The sequence below is a fragment of the Spermophilus citellus genome (assembly GCF_964194105.1).
Source record: "Spermophilus citellus genome assembly, chromosome: 6".
Taxonomy (NCBI): domain Eukaryota; kingdom Metazoa; phylum Chordata; class Mammalia; order Rodentia; family Sciuridae; genus Spermophilus; species Spermophilus citellus.
In genome coordinates this window covers 116,675,245-116,690,764 of record NC_138187.1, presented here as the reverse complement: position 1 = coordinate 116,690,764, position 15,520 = coordinate 116,675,245, and the positions used below count along the sequence as shown (strand labels likewise).

At 33.5% G+C, this 15,520-nt stretch overlaps 1 protein-coding gene across 4 annotated transcripts in view; it reads left to right on the top strand.

Moving 5' to 3' along the window:
* Positions 1 to 15,520, top strand: part of MARK1 (microtubule affinity regulating kinase 1) — a 137,776-nt gene that overhangs the window by 95,684 nt on the left and 26,572 nt on the right. For all 4 annotated transcript variants that reach the window (XM_081299134.1, XM_081299136.1, XM_081299135.1 and 1 more), the window contains 5 exons: positions 2,307 to 2,363; positions 4,480 to 4,716; positions 4,805 to 4,924; positions 13,234 to 13,333; positions 14,385 to 14,497. In XM_081299134.1, coding sequence (XP_081155260.1) covers positions 2,307 to 2,363; positions 4,480 to 4,716; positions 4,805 to 4,924; positions 13,234 to 13,333; positions 14,385 to 14,497 — 627 coding nt within the window. The remainder of the gene's footprint in view (positions 1 to 2,306; positions 2,364 to 4,479; positions 4,717 to 4,804; positions 4,925 to 13,233; positions 13,334 to 14,384; positions 14,498 to 15,520) is intronic.

The following is a 15,520-nucleotide window of genomic DNA, read 5'->3' as shown; positions in this document are numbered from 1 at the left end:
CCACATACTATTTATGGGATACAGAATGTTTTGAGATGGGAGAGTCTAACCACAGAATAATGCAGTGAAACTGGTTTGTGGATGGAGAAGTTTGCTGTGAGTCAGGAGCCAGAACTTCTCTTGTGGCAGACTGTTCCCTATAACGCAAGCATAGAAACACTGTGAACCACCACATTGAATGAATGCTAGCTCAGAGGTCATTCTTTGTGATAATACATGCTTAATACAGAGAATTCTCTTTAATTAGCTTTCCATTTTTAAAGCTTAAAGGCGTGGAGAATTTTTGATTCCAGATATCCCTGTGGAACTGCTTTCATGAAGACCATTCTGTCTGACGTGAAATGCATGGCTTCTGATTATATTTGATAACTAAATCATTATTTGCAGCACACCTTCACTGTATCTTACAGATGTGTGACTTGTAAAAGATAATAGCATTATCAGCAAAATTCTGTCATCTGTGATACAAAGTTGCCTGGTACTATAACCTGTGTGGTATATTCAATAAAATATGCATATAAATGTAGAGCGTCCTATGTCCAGCACACATAATTTAGTGAAAATTGGGTGTTGGAATCTTGAAGCATACTGCTTAAAAAGACTAATAGAACAAATATTTGCTGTTAGGTTCTACAGTATTTTAAAAGCCTCTAACTTCTAAATGATCATAAGCATTCATAGTCACCCTGCCCCAAACTTAGTGGTTCTATAGTACTTGCTTATTTGGGAATTCAAGGACTTTTCCCAGCCTCTGTATCAAAGTTGGACTCCCACCCTCATCATTTTTCTGTCAATTTTTCAAATACATTGTGTCCCCTTGTCATTAATACATTTCACCACCTTACCCCCCTACTTCCCCATACCAAAATCTCAACATTTTCAAATATTTTCGTCCTTCAAGAATGGCTTAGATCAAATAGTACCTATTCCAGGAAGCATTTCCAACTGAAATTATTCTGTATCTTTTATTATTCTCTCACTATTTTGTACTGCTTTTATGATGTTATCTTGTATTACAGTTACTCACGTACGTGTTTTTCCTTTTCAGTCAGATTGTAAGCTTCTTAAGAGCAGAGTTCATGTAGTGTTCATTTTTGTGTTCCCCTAGCAACCAGCACATTTTCTTGCACATAGCAGGTACTCAATAAACTGTTGAATCAAATGAATTCAAGTGAATTATATATTATTCATTTTATGTTGATTATTTTGTTTTGAATTCATGTCTTCTCTGTCTTTGAACCATTTCAATACACATTAGAATTATTTTCTAATACCAAAATATCAGTTTCACTCTACTTTGAAGTTCTTTTTTTTACCCATATTCCTATTAGTCTGATCATATTTCACATCACCTTTAGACTTTAAAAAATCTCATTTCTTTCTCCATTTGTAATAACTAACCAATGTTCAGCATTCAAACTGTGTTTACATTTAAATGAATCCACAGAATTGAATGTTCTGCTGTGCATTAAAATGGTCATTGCCTTATACATCAGATACAATACAAAATAGCCTTTTCATTGATTGTTATCAGTCTTCCCATTTCCTTGTTTTGCGTAGTAAAGAACTGTCATAAAATTGTTTATAATCTACTTCTCACTTTATATTTTAGCCTTTAAACTTGTTTAAACTGTCTTCCCTGTATAGTCCTTGTCACCAAAGAGATATTGTAATGGTTAAAAATTATGGCGACATACCAAACGTAATTATAAGTGTAAAATTCTTTGCTTTTCTGAATTAGTGAGAGGTGTAAGATTAAATTTCATTTTCATTTTGATAACTGGGTGTTTTTAGGGCTCAAAATTTTTTTCTATTTATGTTTAAACAGATAAATATAAGATATTACTAAATACTTCATTTAAAAGGTCTTAACAAATTGAGGAAACATGCCTAGAACACATTGATGTTATTCCTAACATCAGAGATTTGTTTTTTTAACTCTAGCCAGATAATACTAATTCATGTGTGTTAAAGTACTTATTTCAACACTGTAATAAACCGTTTGGCCAAAAATACAAATTATACACATTCAGTCATGTAATCAGACAAAACCTTCATGGGCTCTGACAAAAAATATTTTAGTATGTATTAGTAAGACAATATTATATTCCCCCATTTTCAACATTGAAGAGCAAAAGTTTTATCACTTAAATCTGCATAGTTTTCTTAACTAAAGGAATAGTGAAATGACTATCACTTTGAAATCTGAGGTAGTAATTTATTTAAATTGGAGGTGGTGATTGTGGAAAAATCAGAGTGTCTTTACCATAAAATAATTTTGACTCTTATTCAAATGTTTATTTCAGATTGTGTCTGCCGTACAGTATTGCCATCAAAAGTGCATTGTTCACCGTGATCTTAAGGTAAGCATCTGATTTTATAACAAAAAAATATTGATTAGCAGATATTTAATAATAAATTTGGAGCTGACTCTTTGATTACCTAACGGTTCTAAGTGCTATGCAGGTAGTTTTTATATAATTCTCATGATAATTTTATGAAAGGATCCATGAGCAAATGAAGAAAAATATGGATATGAAGTTACTTAGCTCAAAGACTAGAGGATATTATTCACCTTTGATTAGCTTGTTTTAAATAGATAAACGCAAAACTCTGTCCCCAACAAAAAAGCCTGAGGTCTCATTTAGACAGAGGCAAGGTCAAAGTACAAATCCATGTTCACCTATATAGCTTTAATGTCCATTCTCTGCATTAAAGCTTAAAATAAGAAAAGCTTCTAAATGTTTTTATGAGCATTAAAATATATGAAAAATCAAGAAATGATGGTGGCCAACTAGGTTTCAAAAGAAAATGAAAGTAGAATCTCTGAGCTAAAATATTTTAGTTTTTTTCTTCTTTTCTTCATTCTTCCAAATCTATTTTGCATTGTTCTTTATCTCTTTATCTAGGAGTTTATTTTTATTTTTCACTTCTTTTTCCATTGCCTTTATGAATTACTAGTACCAGTTTGGGATATATTTGAATACACTTTTTTAAACGGTTGTTAAAATTGTTAACTTGTTTTTTGGCTCCATTTCTCTGAGCTCACAGACTTTCTACTGCTCCAAATGTTTTTGTTTTTCACTTTCCTCCCTCAGATAGTTCAAGGGGAAATCACTTTCACAAAGAAAGAAAAGATTGTTCCCTGGCTTTTATGTTTGACTCTCAGCTTATCATCTCATTTCTTACATGGAAAAAAAAAAATTTGCCAAAAAATCTTGTTTAACACCATAACACCATTGATGTTTTCCCTCCAGTCCAGTGGAGAGAATTTTCCCAGTTGTTTCTAATAGGAGAGCTTGGAACCCCTTGCAGCTCTCATCTGAGGCAGAATGGGTACTTTAATATCCATCCAGACAGTTCAAGGGAGAGTAAAGAAGGTTCGGCTTGCTCACAGACAGCCTCAGAAACATACACTGACCAGACCCTTACGTCAGAACTTCATTTTTTTTACACAGTCCATAATTGTTAGGATCTCATATAAATCTCTCAAATATATTTGTTTTGTAATATTTATATCAAAAGTGATACCACATTTTTAATTCCCTATTTTGAGTGTGAGGCATATTTCCATTTTCCAAAACAATGTCCCAAGCTAGTATACCATAAAATAAGGAAAAGAAGAAGGGATGTGAAAGGAAAAGAAAAAGGAATGTGAGGCAGGGAACAGATATATGATAGGTAGAGTGCCTGGTGCTGATGCCTGTTGGAGCCTCCAGAGGTAGAGCAGAAGTGTCTCTTGATTTTCATTTTGGCCAGATTTTATTGTTTTGGAATCTGATAAAACATACCTACAAGATAACCTCTAACTTTGTTAGCCTGTTCATCAATTGAAACTCAGAGTTTGAAATGAAATATGTATAAAAGCAAATCCTTTAATGAATTGCTTGCATTTACAAAAGGCACATTTAAAATTTTGTCTTTGAATGATTCTGTGATCAGATTTTAGGAAACCAGCCTAGGGAAGCTGTATGATTGTGTTTTGTTTCTCTTAAATACTACTTTATTGAGGAAGCATTCTAGAAGAAAGGACAAAGGAATGAATAAACTAGTCACAGAACCCTTGGCTAGCAGATTTGTAATATGACCTTGAACCTTGCATCATCCAAGGGCACCCTGTTAAATTAGAGCTCCTCTGGGTAAACTTGGTTGAAGTCCCAGGTAGAATAGGATTTTACTTTAGAATACATCCTACTGAGGTGTAGTTCTGTGATGTTTCTTAACCATAAAGGAGAAAATGGGTCTTAAATAACCTTTCTTAAATTGTTCCGTATGTGCGTGTAAATGAAAGCTTTCCTTTTCTGGTATTGAAATTCAGTCTTACATAGATGTTGTATTGGTATGTCATACTGGGCTTCTAAATTTGGTATTATATTTAAAAATGAGAGGCAAGAAATAAGTCTAGGATCTGAAACAAGTATGTAGATTTTTATTTCATATATGCTTTTTACATTGTGCTTTTTATTATTTTCCTCTTAGGCTGAAAATCTTCTCCTTGATGCTGATATGAATATTAAAATTGCTGACTTTGGTTTTAGTAATGAATTCACAGTCGGGAACAAATTGGACACATTTTGTGGAAGCCCACCCTATGCCGCTCCTGAGCTTTTCCAAGGAAAGAAGTATGACGGGCCCGAGGTGGACGTTTGGAGTCTTGGTGTCATTCTCTATACATTAGTCAGTGGTTCCTTGCCTTTCGATGGCCAGAATTTAAAGGTATCAGCTGAATTTGATGTTTATGTTTTTATCCCCAGACCAATAATTTTAAAAGCTAGTTGTAAGTGCTTTTTTTCATGTTTTTAAGGAACTTCGGGAGCGAGTCTTGCGAGGGAAGTACCGTATCCCCTTCTACATGTCCACAGACTGTGAAAATCTTCTGAAGAAATTATTAGTGCTGAATCCAATAAAGAGAGGCAGCTTGGAAGTGAGTGAAGTTTTGTGCTCCAGATATAAAGTTTAAAAGTTAAGATGTTTCAGGAACCAAAGAACACCGGCATTTTCTTTAGAAAATTGCCAAGTTATATAGTTTGCCTTTTGTTTAAGGTAGAGAAAGTGATTTGATTATTCAGAATTTGTTGTTGTAGGTTTTTCTAAAGACTATTTCTTTTTGATTTTCCAATGAAGTATTAAAACGAAATAAAAATGGGAATAAAATTGACTTTTAGTTAGAGAAAAAAAGAAAACAGCCTATGTAAGAAGCCACTTGGTACAAAACATAAGCCTTGTTTTCAGTAAGGACTCAATAAATCAATGATGAAAGAAGATTGTGAAAATTCCAGTGTCTACTTCATGGCTCTTTCTGAAAATAGTATGTGATATTAAAAATTTAATAGAAACATTAATTTTCTATGTATTAGTAAATTTACTAATACCTAAGTAGGACATATTAGAAGCAGTTATTTTCATTTTTTGACACACTGCTGTTGTGTACATACATTTCATATGTTTTATTATACGTGTTACTAAGTATGTTACAGCCAAATAACATCAGAGATTTGCATAACCAAAATGTCTAATCATTTTTCCTTCTGATCCTGCAATTAGAATAACTTATTTCTTAAGTATTTTGCCCATCTGTTTTTAAGAGTCAAATTTTGGCCTGTACTTAATATAATTGCAGAGATTCAGCATGCATTATTATTCACTTGTGCTTTTTGTCTTCTTTTATTTGTCTTAATTGGAAGGGTAGAAAATTCAGAGAATTAACTTCATTTAAACTGTACTTTTTTAGTGTAGCAATGGGGCTTTCTGGCACGGACTCCATGCTGGTTAGGAGGCAGCCTTATAGTGAGCCATCCCTGTGTACAGAGCTCTCAGGTTAGTTTGGGCTTTGTAATTCTATTTCCACAAATATTTTTCACAAAAAGATACAATATGTTTTGATGGAAGTTAAGGGATGATCACTTCCATTGGGAAATTATTCTAAATGCTCTGTGTCAGTGGATCAGTTATCAGTTATTTTTTACTGAATTATTTGTTTAAATTTGATTAGTTCTAAGCTTAAGATTTTTGTGTTTTTTTCCTTTATGGGTAAAGGATATATTAGTGATATTTTAATGGAGAACATATACAGTAAAAAGGCCCATTTTTATATCACTGCTTTTTCTAAACCTACCTATAACCATTATTCATAGACAATAACATGAAGTAATTAAAAATTAGAATTGTTAACACTCTGTTGGTTCTAAAATTCAAGAAATTTAGAGGACATTGATCTTCCTATTCTTACATCATGATCCTCTTTTATCACAGGAACCCACTTTACCTGAGTGTCACTTATCAAAAATATCCAAAGTTTGAGCAGCAGCTCAGTCAATAAGCAGAATGAAAAGAACATACAAAACTTATTTGGGGAGAGTAGATCTTACAAATCTCTGTGGACAATTATAAGATGTACTTATGTCTTAAAGATGATTAATTTTAGGGCTGGGGATGTGGCTCAAGTGGTAACGTGCTCACCTGGCATGCACAGGGAGCTGGGTTGGATCCTCAGCACCACATACAAATAAAATAAAGATGTTGTGTCCACCGAAAACTAAAAAATAAATATTAAAAAAATTCTCTCTCTCTAAAAAAAAAAATAAAGATGATTAATTTTACAGTAGCCAAATATTTTAGTCTTTTATCCGTAACATTAAATTGCTGAGGATTTAAACTATTAGATTTATTCGAATTCAATTTAAATGACAAATTATAATTATTATTGTTAAAACATTCAATCTTCTAAAGTTCAAGTTTGACACATTTGAGTAGAGCCTGGAACCTTCCATTCCAACTTACCAAAACTAAGTTTTTCAACTACAGAACCATGTGTTCACATTGAAAATATTATCATAATAGTGCAGGTTTCACTATACAGAGGCTGGTCTGCTTCACAGTTCCCCAAAGAGATTTCCCAGAGAAACTGTCACCAAACCTTGGGAATATCAATGACTTAAAACATTATATTAGTCTATTTTTATTTTAATACAAACTTTATTATCAGCTTTATAGTGAAAATCTGTAACTTGTTTTTAAAAATCTATTTTCAAAACACTTATCTTTGATGTGTATACATAACTTTTTATCCAGAAGTAGTGTTTCCATGTCATTCTTTTTTTTTCTTTTTTTAGCTTTAAAATTTTGAGAATGTTCTTTTTGCTTTATTGCAGGAATGAGCTCCTTCCTTTTAATTAGCTGTGTCCTTTGGTTCTCCTTGGGTTACCTATCATAATTTATTTAACCATTCCCTGCTTGTTGCACATTTGAGTTGTTTCCATTGCTTTTGCTAAAAATAATATGGTGTACTTATTTTTCCTGTTGAGATATATACTTAGATAAAGTCTCCAGAGTGGAATTACTGGGTCAAGGGTCTAAGTGATCTGATAGCTCTCATATATCTTTGCTGAAAAGAAGTGTGTGACTCAAGGCTTTTGAATATGCCTGTTCTCCACTGCTTGATCCAGTGTTGAATATAATGAGTTCTAGAGTATGATACCTTTGTGTAATTTGTTATAATTGTTTATAAATTGCTTTAATTTGTGTTTCTTCTGTTAGTGATAAAGCTCTATATTTTTAATTAATAGGTTGACTGTGCTTTTTCACATATAACCTCTTTAATGTCTCTTAACTATTCATCTAAGAATCTGTTAATTGCCTTATAGATTTGTACCAGCCTTGTAGCTTTTAAGATGAAATATTGCCCTTGCTAATTCTCATATTGTAAAAAATGGAATTTCATTTGTTTCTCTTCAGTGTCACACAACTATCATGAATTATTGATTTTAGAGTAACTTCTAGTCTTTCTTATGTGCTTTGCTAACACTGAAATTTAATTTAGGGAATCTTGTTTATTGTTTTACTAAACTTCTTATTTAGCTTGCATTCCTTTCTTTTCTTTACCAGATATAACCACATATTATTAAAATGTTTCTTAAGGATTTGTAAGTTAAATACTATATTTATACTCTATGAAATTAGTTTCACATTCTACTTGTTTGACCAATAGTTGTTTCTAGACCTAAAGAGTTGTAGAGCTTTTTAGGTGGCATGTGTAAATGCTGTTAACTCTTCCTATTTGCCCTAATATTGGTAGGAAACTGTATCACACATGATTTTAAAAAGATTTGTGTTTTATATTGTGTAGTGGGATCTCCCCATCTTTGGTTTACTGGATATTAATGTGTCTAGATTTAGAAGGAAACAAAAAAGCTTTTCTCCTTTCCCTTCTCTATGTTTGTGTTTATTCATTTTTCTAGTTTTTGTTGTAGTAGCAGTGCTAGGATGCTTTGGCATCCTAGGAAGGAACTCTAGCACTCCCCAGCTCTCATTTTTACAATTCTTAGCCACAATAGACTTTACTACTTTTCAAATAATACAAAATGTGATCCTCAAGTAACATTCCTCTTAATGCTTTCTTTGTGTCATCTTTGGCCTTCCCTCGAGAAGTATATATTTTGACTTTCAACACTTTCTTCAGGAGCTGCTAAAATAATCTTGTTTATGTCCATGCAGTACAAGTGACAGTAAAGCAAAAAGAATAATAATTATTCTTTTTTTAGAAAAAAGAAAGCTATCTAAGTACAAATACAAAGATTTTAATAATTTAAGTAAAATTAATATACTGACCACCCTAAATTGTACTATTTTTAAATGTTCACCAAGAATAGAGAGTACATTTCCCATAGTTAATTATTCTAATTCTTTATAATTCATCTGAAGCAATTATTTTCTTAGTATTTACTCTTACACAGTCAGCAAGTAGCCATATCTGTTCATTGGCAGTGATGGGAGAGTAAGCTTTCTTTTGTTAAGTTTGCAATTGTGTTTGTCCTCTTTATTTCTCATGAGGTATCTGAAATGAAATCTGAAGTAGATTAATTTATCCAACTGGTTCCTATGTCTAGTACACTTTGTTGGCCTAGTTCTTTTTTACCTTGCCTAAATCCACCCAGATTAGGGTTTCATGGCTTCTCTGTCACACAATACCTCCAGATCCTGGAGACATTTCTTCCTCAGCTTTTAACATTAATTCTTGTGTTTGCCATAAAAGGATTTTGTATAGGACTGAGTTTCATGCAACTAATGACAGGTACTTCTTTGTCTCTCTTTTCTTTCATATATCCCTATTTTATTTCTTTTTGTGCCTTATTCTTAGAAAAGATCCTCCGCTTAAAAATTTATTAAATGTATTATTTCTTTAGGCATATCTTCTCCTTCTTGTCTTTACCTTCCATCCTCAGTTTATTTTTATTCTGCTTTGAAGTACGACTGTGGTGACACACACTGCTGAGTAGACTCTTGGCAATTCCCATTGACTAGAGTAACAGGAAGGAGACCTAAACTTTGCTGATTCTCTCATGGCTGCCCAGTTGTCTTTCCTAATCACTGAGTTTCTCCTTTTCCTGGCTCAGTGTTGCCTCATATCTCTTTCATGTGAGGGTGGTCGGGTCACTGCTTCTTCTGTGTCACTGCCTATTACTCTTTTTCTTGTATTTTTTCTAAAATGTGGTTTATCTTCTTTGTTAATAAAATGTAGCACTTCTTCATTGGCCTTTCAAATCAACTTTCAGTTGATCATCAGAAGATACTAACTGTACCTTCCACTCTTTCATTGCATATTATCTTTGTTCCAAGTCAAAGGGAAGTTTCCTCACTACTGTTCACATCTTTCTGCCTTAACTTTCTACCAGTTCAAATACTACTTATATCTTGAGTAAGTTCACTTCCTACATCTTTATGATTCCTTCTCAGAAAACTCCAGCACATTTTGGTCTTTTGTAAGAACTTGATGTTAATAGCACAACTTTGAATAGATGAATATTGTGTATTAAAATATTTTTAGATTTCATGAATAAATCTTTTTTCCTGAGTAAGAGAAATAGCACTTACCAGTATACACACACACACACACACTTTCAACATTGGTCTAGGTATGTGTATTTTTTTCCTAACATGGACATATGAGTATGATGAGTATCAAGTAAACAGATAAAGACATCAGAACATTTGAATTATCTTCATTTTGCTTTAAGTTGCCTGTATTCCAACTGTCAGATCTGCTGTCTCCTGTATAGTTCTTATTTAATTCATAGAAACCCTAATTTGCAGGCCCTTGAGTTAAAATCTTCAGAGCTCTCTTGGATTGGCCCTTTTCATTAATACCCAAACAAATTTTGTCATTAAGGTCTCGAGATGAATCTGTTTTCTTTCTTCCATCTCCATATATCCAGATGAGCCCTCTGTTGTCTCCCTCCCGAACATTTTCACAGCTTCCTAAAGTGTCATCTAGCTGCTAGAATCTCTGCATTCTATCTTACCCATGGCTCTTTAGCATCCTCATTTTATTTGAACTACCTTCTTCAAAAACAACAAACATTTGTGCCGAAAAAGATAGTATAAGGCCATGGAAAGCAAAACCATAGATAAAGGAAAGACATGTCTTCACCTTCTAATTTAGGAAATTCTGCAGACTATAATATTTTATTTCTATAAATGCTACTAATGACTCTAGCCTAGGCTTCTGTCACATATACTGTTAGAGAGGGAAGGAATGAGGAACAGAAAGGAGGGAATTATGTGACAGAAATTTGCAGCTCTGCTTTGTCCTTATTTTTTCTTTTGGAATGCAACCTCCCTAACAATTTTACTGATGAATAATCACTAAAAGTTTACATGGGCCAGGTGTGCTGGTGCACTCCTGCCATCCCGGCAACTCAGGAGGCTGAGGCAGGAGGATCACAAGTTCAAAGCCAGCCTCAGCAGCTTAGTGAAGCCCTGTCTTAAAACAAAAAATAATAAAAAGGGCTGGGGATATGGCTCAGTGGTTAAGCACCCCTGGGTTTACTCCTTAGAACTAAAATTTAAATTTAAAAAAAATTAAAAAAAAAAAACCTTACATAATATCACTATTATTTTAAAATTTGTAGTAGATTTGCTTTTATTTAATTTATTGGATGATATACTTAAATTATTTTTATAACCATTGGTCAGAGTGGTTGTAAAAAAAATCTGCTTGTTTTTGTCTTCTGGTACTTGACTTTGGGTAAATATTAATATAAACAAGGGGAAATATCTAGGCACTCAAGGAGTCAGCCATAAAAAGAGAAAGTTATTTTTCTAATTAGTAGACTCTTGGCAAATAAAGTATAGAGTTGGAGAATATATTTTACAGGGCTTGGAAAAAAAACTAATATACAACACCTACAATGAAAGCATAGAATTCTGTAATAATAAAAAGTTAACCATTTTAAAAATTAATACAGAATTATTCAGATTTATTTGTCTTTAAATGCTGAAGGTGAGGTTTTCCATCATCTGCATAATGATTTTATCATGGATCTCTAGCTCCCAGTTTCCTATTGCTTGGCTGTGAATGTGGTAATTTACCACTAGGTTTTTCTTTTGGGGGGGAGTGCTAGGGATGTAGGTGGTACAGCACTTGCTTAGTGGGTGGAAGGCCCTGGATTCAGTCCCATCACCACAAAATAAATTTTTAAAATGAATAAAAGGGCAACATTTTTTAAAAAATAGCATAAACATGCCTTTTTTCCTTTTTTGGTACCAGGGATTGAACTCAGGGGCATTCGGCCTCTGAGCCACATCCCCAACCCTATTTAGTATTTTATTTAGAGACGGAGTCTGACTGAATTGCTTAGTGCCTCACTTTTTTGCTGAGGCTCTCTTTGAACTCACAATCCTCCTGCCTCAGCCTCCCAAGCAGCTGGGATTACAGGCGTGCACCACTGTGCCTGGCTTAACATGCCTTCTTAACCATTTCTTTTTATAATTATAATTTGGTTAACTATCACTCTTGTACAAGATCTCCGGAACTTTTCCATCCTGTGGCTAAAACTCTAAACCCATTGAACAGCTAGCTCTAGCATGTTCTTCTCCTTCAGTCTCTAGTAACCACCATTCTGCTTTCTGCTTCTGGGAGTTTGACTCTTCTAGTTGTCTCATTTAAGTGGAATCATGCAGTATTTATCTTTCTGTGGTTGTCAAGCATTTTACTTAATGTTCCCAAGGTTCATCCAAGTTGTAGGATGTGACAGAATTTCTTTTATAAGGCTGAATAATATTCCATTGCATATATACAGCACATTTTCTGTATCCATTCATCTGTCAGTGGTCATTTAGGTTGCTACCACATCTTGGTATTGTGAATAATGCTACAGTGAACACAGATGTGAAAATATTTCTTGGATACTCTGTTGTAGTTCTTTTGGATAAATATCCAAGAAATGGGATTACTGGATCATATGGTAGTTCTATTCCTGTCCTGAGGAAACTTAATACTATTTTACATAGATGTAGTCCCATTTTATAATCCCATCAGCATTGTTCAAGGGTTCCAGTTTCCTCACATATTTGCCAACAATTATTATACTTAGGGTTTTTTTTATAGTGGGCAGCCTAAAGGATTTCAGATATTTCATTGTGGTTTTGATTTTCCCTGATTATTAGTATTTCATGTAAGCATTTTCTTATTGTTAGCCATTTGTATGTCTTCTTTGGAGAAATGTCTATGCAATTTCTTTGATCTTTCTTAAATTATTTATTTTTACCTTACTGAGTTGTAGGAGTTCTTTTGGATATTAACCACTTAACCAACAAATGGTTTGCAAATGTTTGTTCCCATTCCACAGGTTGCCCCCATTAGGTTGTCTTAACAGCCAGGACTGATGGTTGTTCTACAGCCTCAGCTTAAATCTGCCTGTGGTAGTTTGCATCAATACCTGTCTTCACCCTGATTTTTACCTAATTTATAACTCTAGATTCAAATTCTTTCCATATTCTCTTGGAGTTATCTTTACTAACTAACTCTCTCCTTTCTTAATATCTTAATAAGTGCTGATTTTTAAACACAGGTATATATTTGGTAGAAGACCAGACAAAAATTAAAATCTTTTCAGTAATCTTTAAATTATAAATATGAATAAAAGATTAAAGTTAGGAGGTTCTTAAGACCTTCAAATTTGAAAATATTCTTTTTAAATGAATATGGAAGAAAAGTTATTTTGAATCATTACATTTGGTAAGTATGTGGGATGACAGTCACAGTTGTCTTAAGATACTGTATGTGGGTTCCAAAGTTCCATACCTCTTATTGAACTGGTAATCAAACTATACACAATAACTTTATTTGAAAATGTTACATGATTCTTGTTGAGTAAACCAGTAAATTTCACATTTGCTAAAATAACTCATTGAATGTTTCAAGTGACCAAACTTAACATAGAGTTTATTTCCTAGCAAATAATGAAAGATCAATGGATGAATGTTGGTCATGAAGAAGAAGAATTAAAGCCATATACTGAGCCTGAACCAGACTTCAATGATACAAAAAGAATAGGTAAGTATTTAAATATTGTAAGATGTGATATAGTAAGCCATAATAAGAGTCTTTAGTCTATAAAATAAAGTTTAAAACTAGGAAGCAATTTTTATTAGAAAAATATTTATCATCTTAATGATAAACACTATACATAAAAAATTGCAGGCTCCTTAGTTTGTTCTCATATATATTATGGTCTGAGTTAATCGTTGTCAACTTTAACATACAAGTTAAAATCATGTAGATAAACCTACTTTTTTCCTTTGTCAGTCTCTCACAGGAGGGCTGACTGATGCAACTATCAGCACTGATCAGACTGATAAGTATCAGCAAACACAGCATGTACTTTTACCAAAACTCTAAAAGCACTCAAATAAAGGGAATGAACTCTTCAGCTCACCTTTTGTTTTCCACTTTCTTAGCAGAGTCCACTGGCCCTCTGCCCTGGTCCTGCTGTCTGCCCACACTCAACCATCACTGTGCTTCCAAAATCGCTTCCTTTGTTTCTCTATCCCTATCCAAAGCCATCAGAAACTCACAGGAGTCGTCTCAACTAGGCTTTTATCTGACTGAAAGGCAAAGTGGCAGGGGAGAGCACTAAGATCCTAATCAGAACCATCATGGAATTCAAGCCCTCCACAGAAGAATTTGTTCTCCAAAGCAGAAATTGTTAAGAGATGAGAGAGATCACTCCATGAGTAGTTGGGGATGCATTGAGAGAGACAGATAAAAAGAGCCAAAGAAGAAGGATTTTGTATGGAGTGACACAGACTAATAGTCTGACTAGACAAAGGAAGTCAGCTCAGGAATGTAGTAGGCAATGAGAAACTGAGTTGGCTCATGAGTACATAATGTACAATGTAGGTAATTCTGCAAGAAAAATTATGAATGTGTGCCTGTGAACACAGTATCTGTAGGTTAATAATCCAAAAATTTGTAAAATTAAAACTATACTTTAAATTTTTTAAGACTTAATTTTCATATCTAGTCTCTTGGAAAACTTGCCAATTTTTGCTGTTTTTTAATAAAATGAACCCATATTCAGAAAATTTATACTTTCTTTTCCTAGACATTATGGTCACCATGGGTTTTGCACGAGATGAAATAAATGATGCCTTAATAAGTCAGAAATACGATGAAGTTATGGCTACTTATATTCTTCTAGGTAGAAAACCACCTGAAGTAAGTCTTCCTTCTTTTTAAATTAATGTGAATTATTTTTTAATTAAATAACAGCTAAGTGTAAGATATAATGTTTGTAAATTATTTTTATGATATAAAAAATAATACAAAATTCTAATATTCTTATTAGAATTCAAAAATCAAAGTGCTAAATTATGAACTAATTTCATTTCTGGGTAACAAGAGGGATTTTATGCAAGAGTAGGCCCATTGCCCTGTGTGGTTTCAAGAAGCACCACTCACTGTCTGGTCTTAGAATGATGTCCCCCAGAGTTGTACAGTGCACAGCTTCTGCATCCAAGTGTACCAGCCTCATCAAAGCCACTACGATAATTCTGGGTGTACAGATAAGACAGTGACTGAAACAAAAGAAAGTGGCAGTATTTCAAACTAAATGTATGTATGAAATGATTTGTGTAAGTGGAAACCCAGGGAAATGTTGTTTCATGATATTTTGTCTCATAGCATATCAAGTGGCTTTAATGCATCCCCAAGGCCAGAAGAGATCCATAATAAGGAGACAGATTCAGGAAATAACTGTAAATAAATGGTGAATCGTAAAAGGAAATTATCCTTTTGGAAAACAGTTATAAAGGGCGTAAATTAAGAGTAGGAATGGAGGCCAAGAGAATTAATAGTTTGTTAAAAATTAGACATCTATGGGGAAGGTATCTTATAGAAAAGGCAGAAATTGGGCTGGTAATGTGGCTCAAGCAGTAGCGCACTCGCCTGGCATGCGGGGGGCGCTGGGTTCCATCCTCAGCACCACATAAAAATAAAATAAACATGTTGTGTCCACCAAAAACTTAAAAAATAAATAAATAAATATTTTTAAAAATTCTCTCTCAAAAAGAAAAGAAAAGGCAGAAATTAGTTGTAATTAAATAGTAACTATGAGTGAAGCACATTCCAGCTAATATTTATTGAATCTTCCCTGTACCAGGAACTATGCTCAATAGTATAAATATGAAAACAAGAAAGTTTCTCCTCTCAAAGAGCTCACAGTACAGAGATAAGTACTCA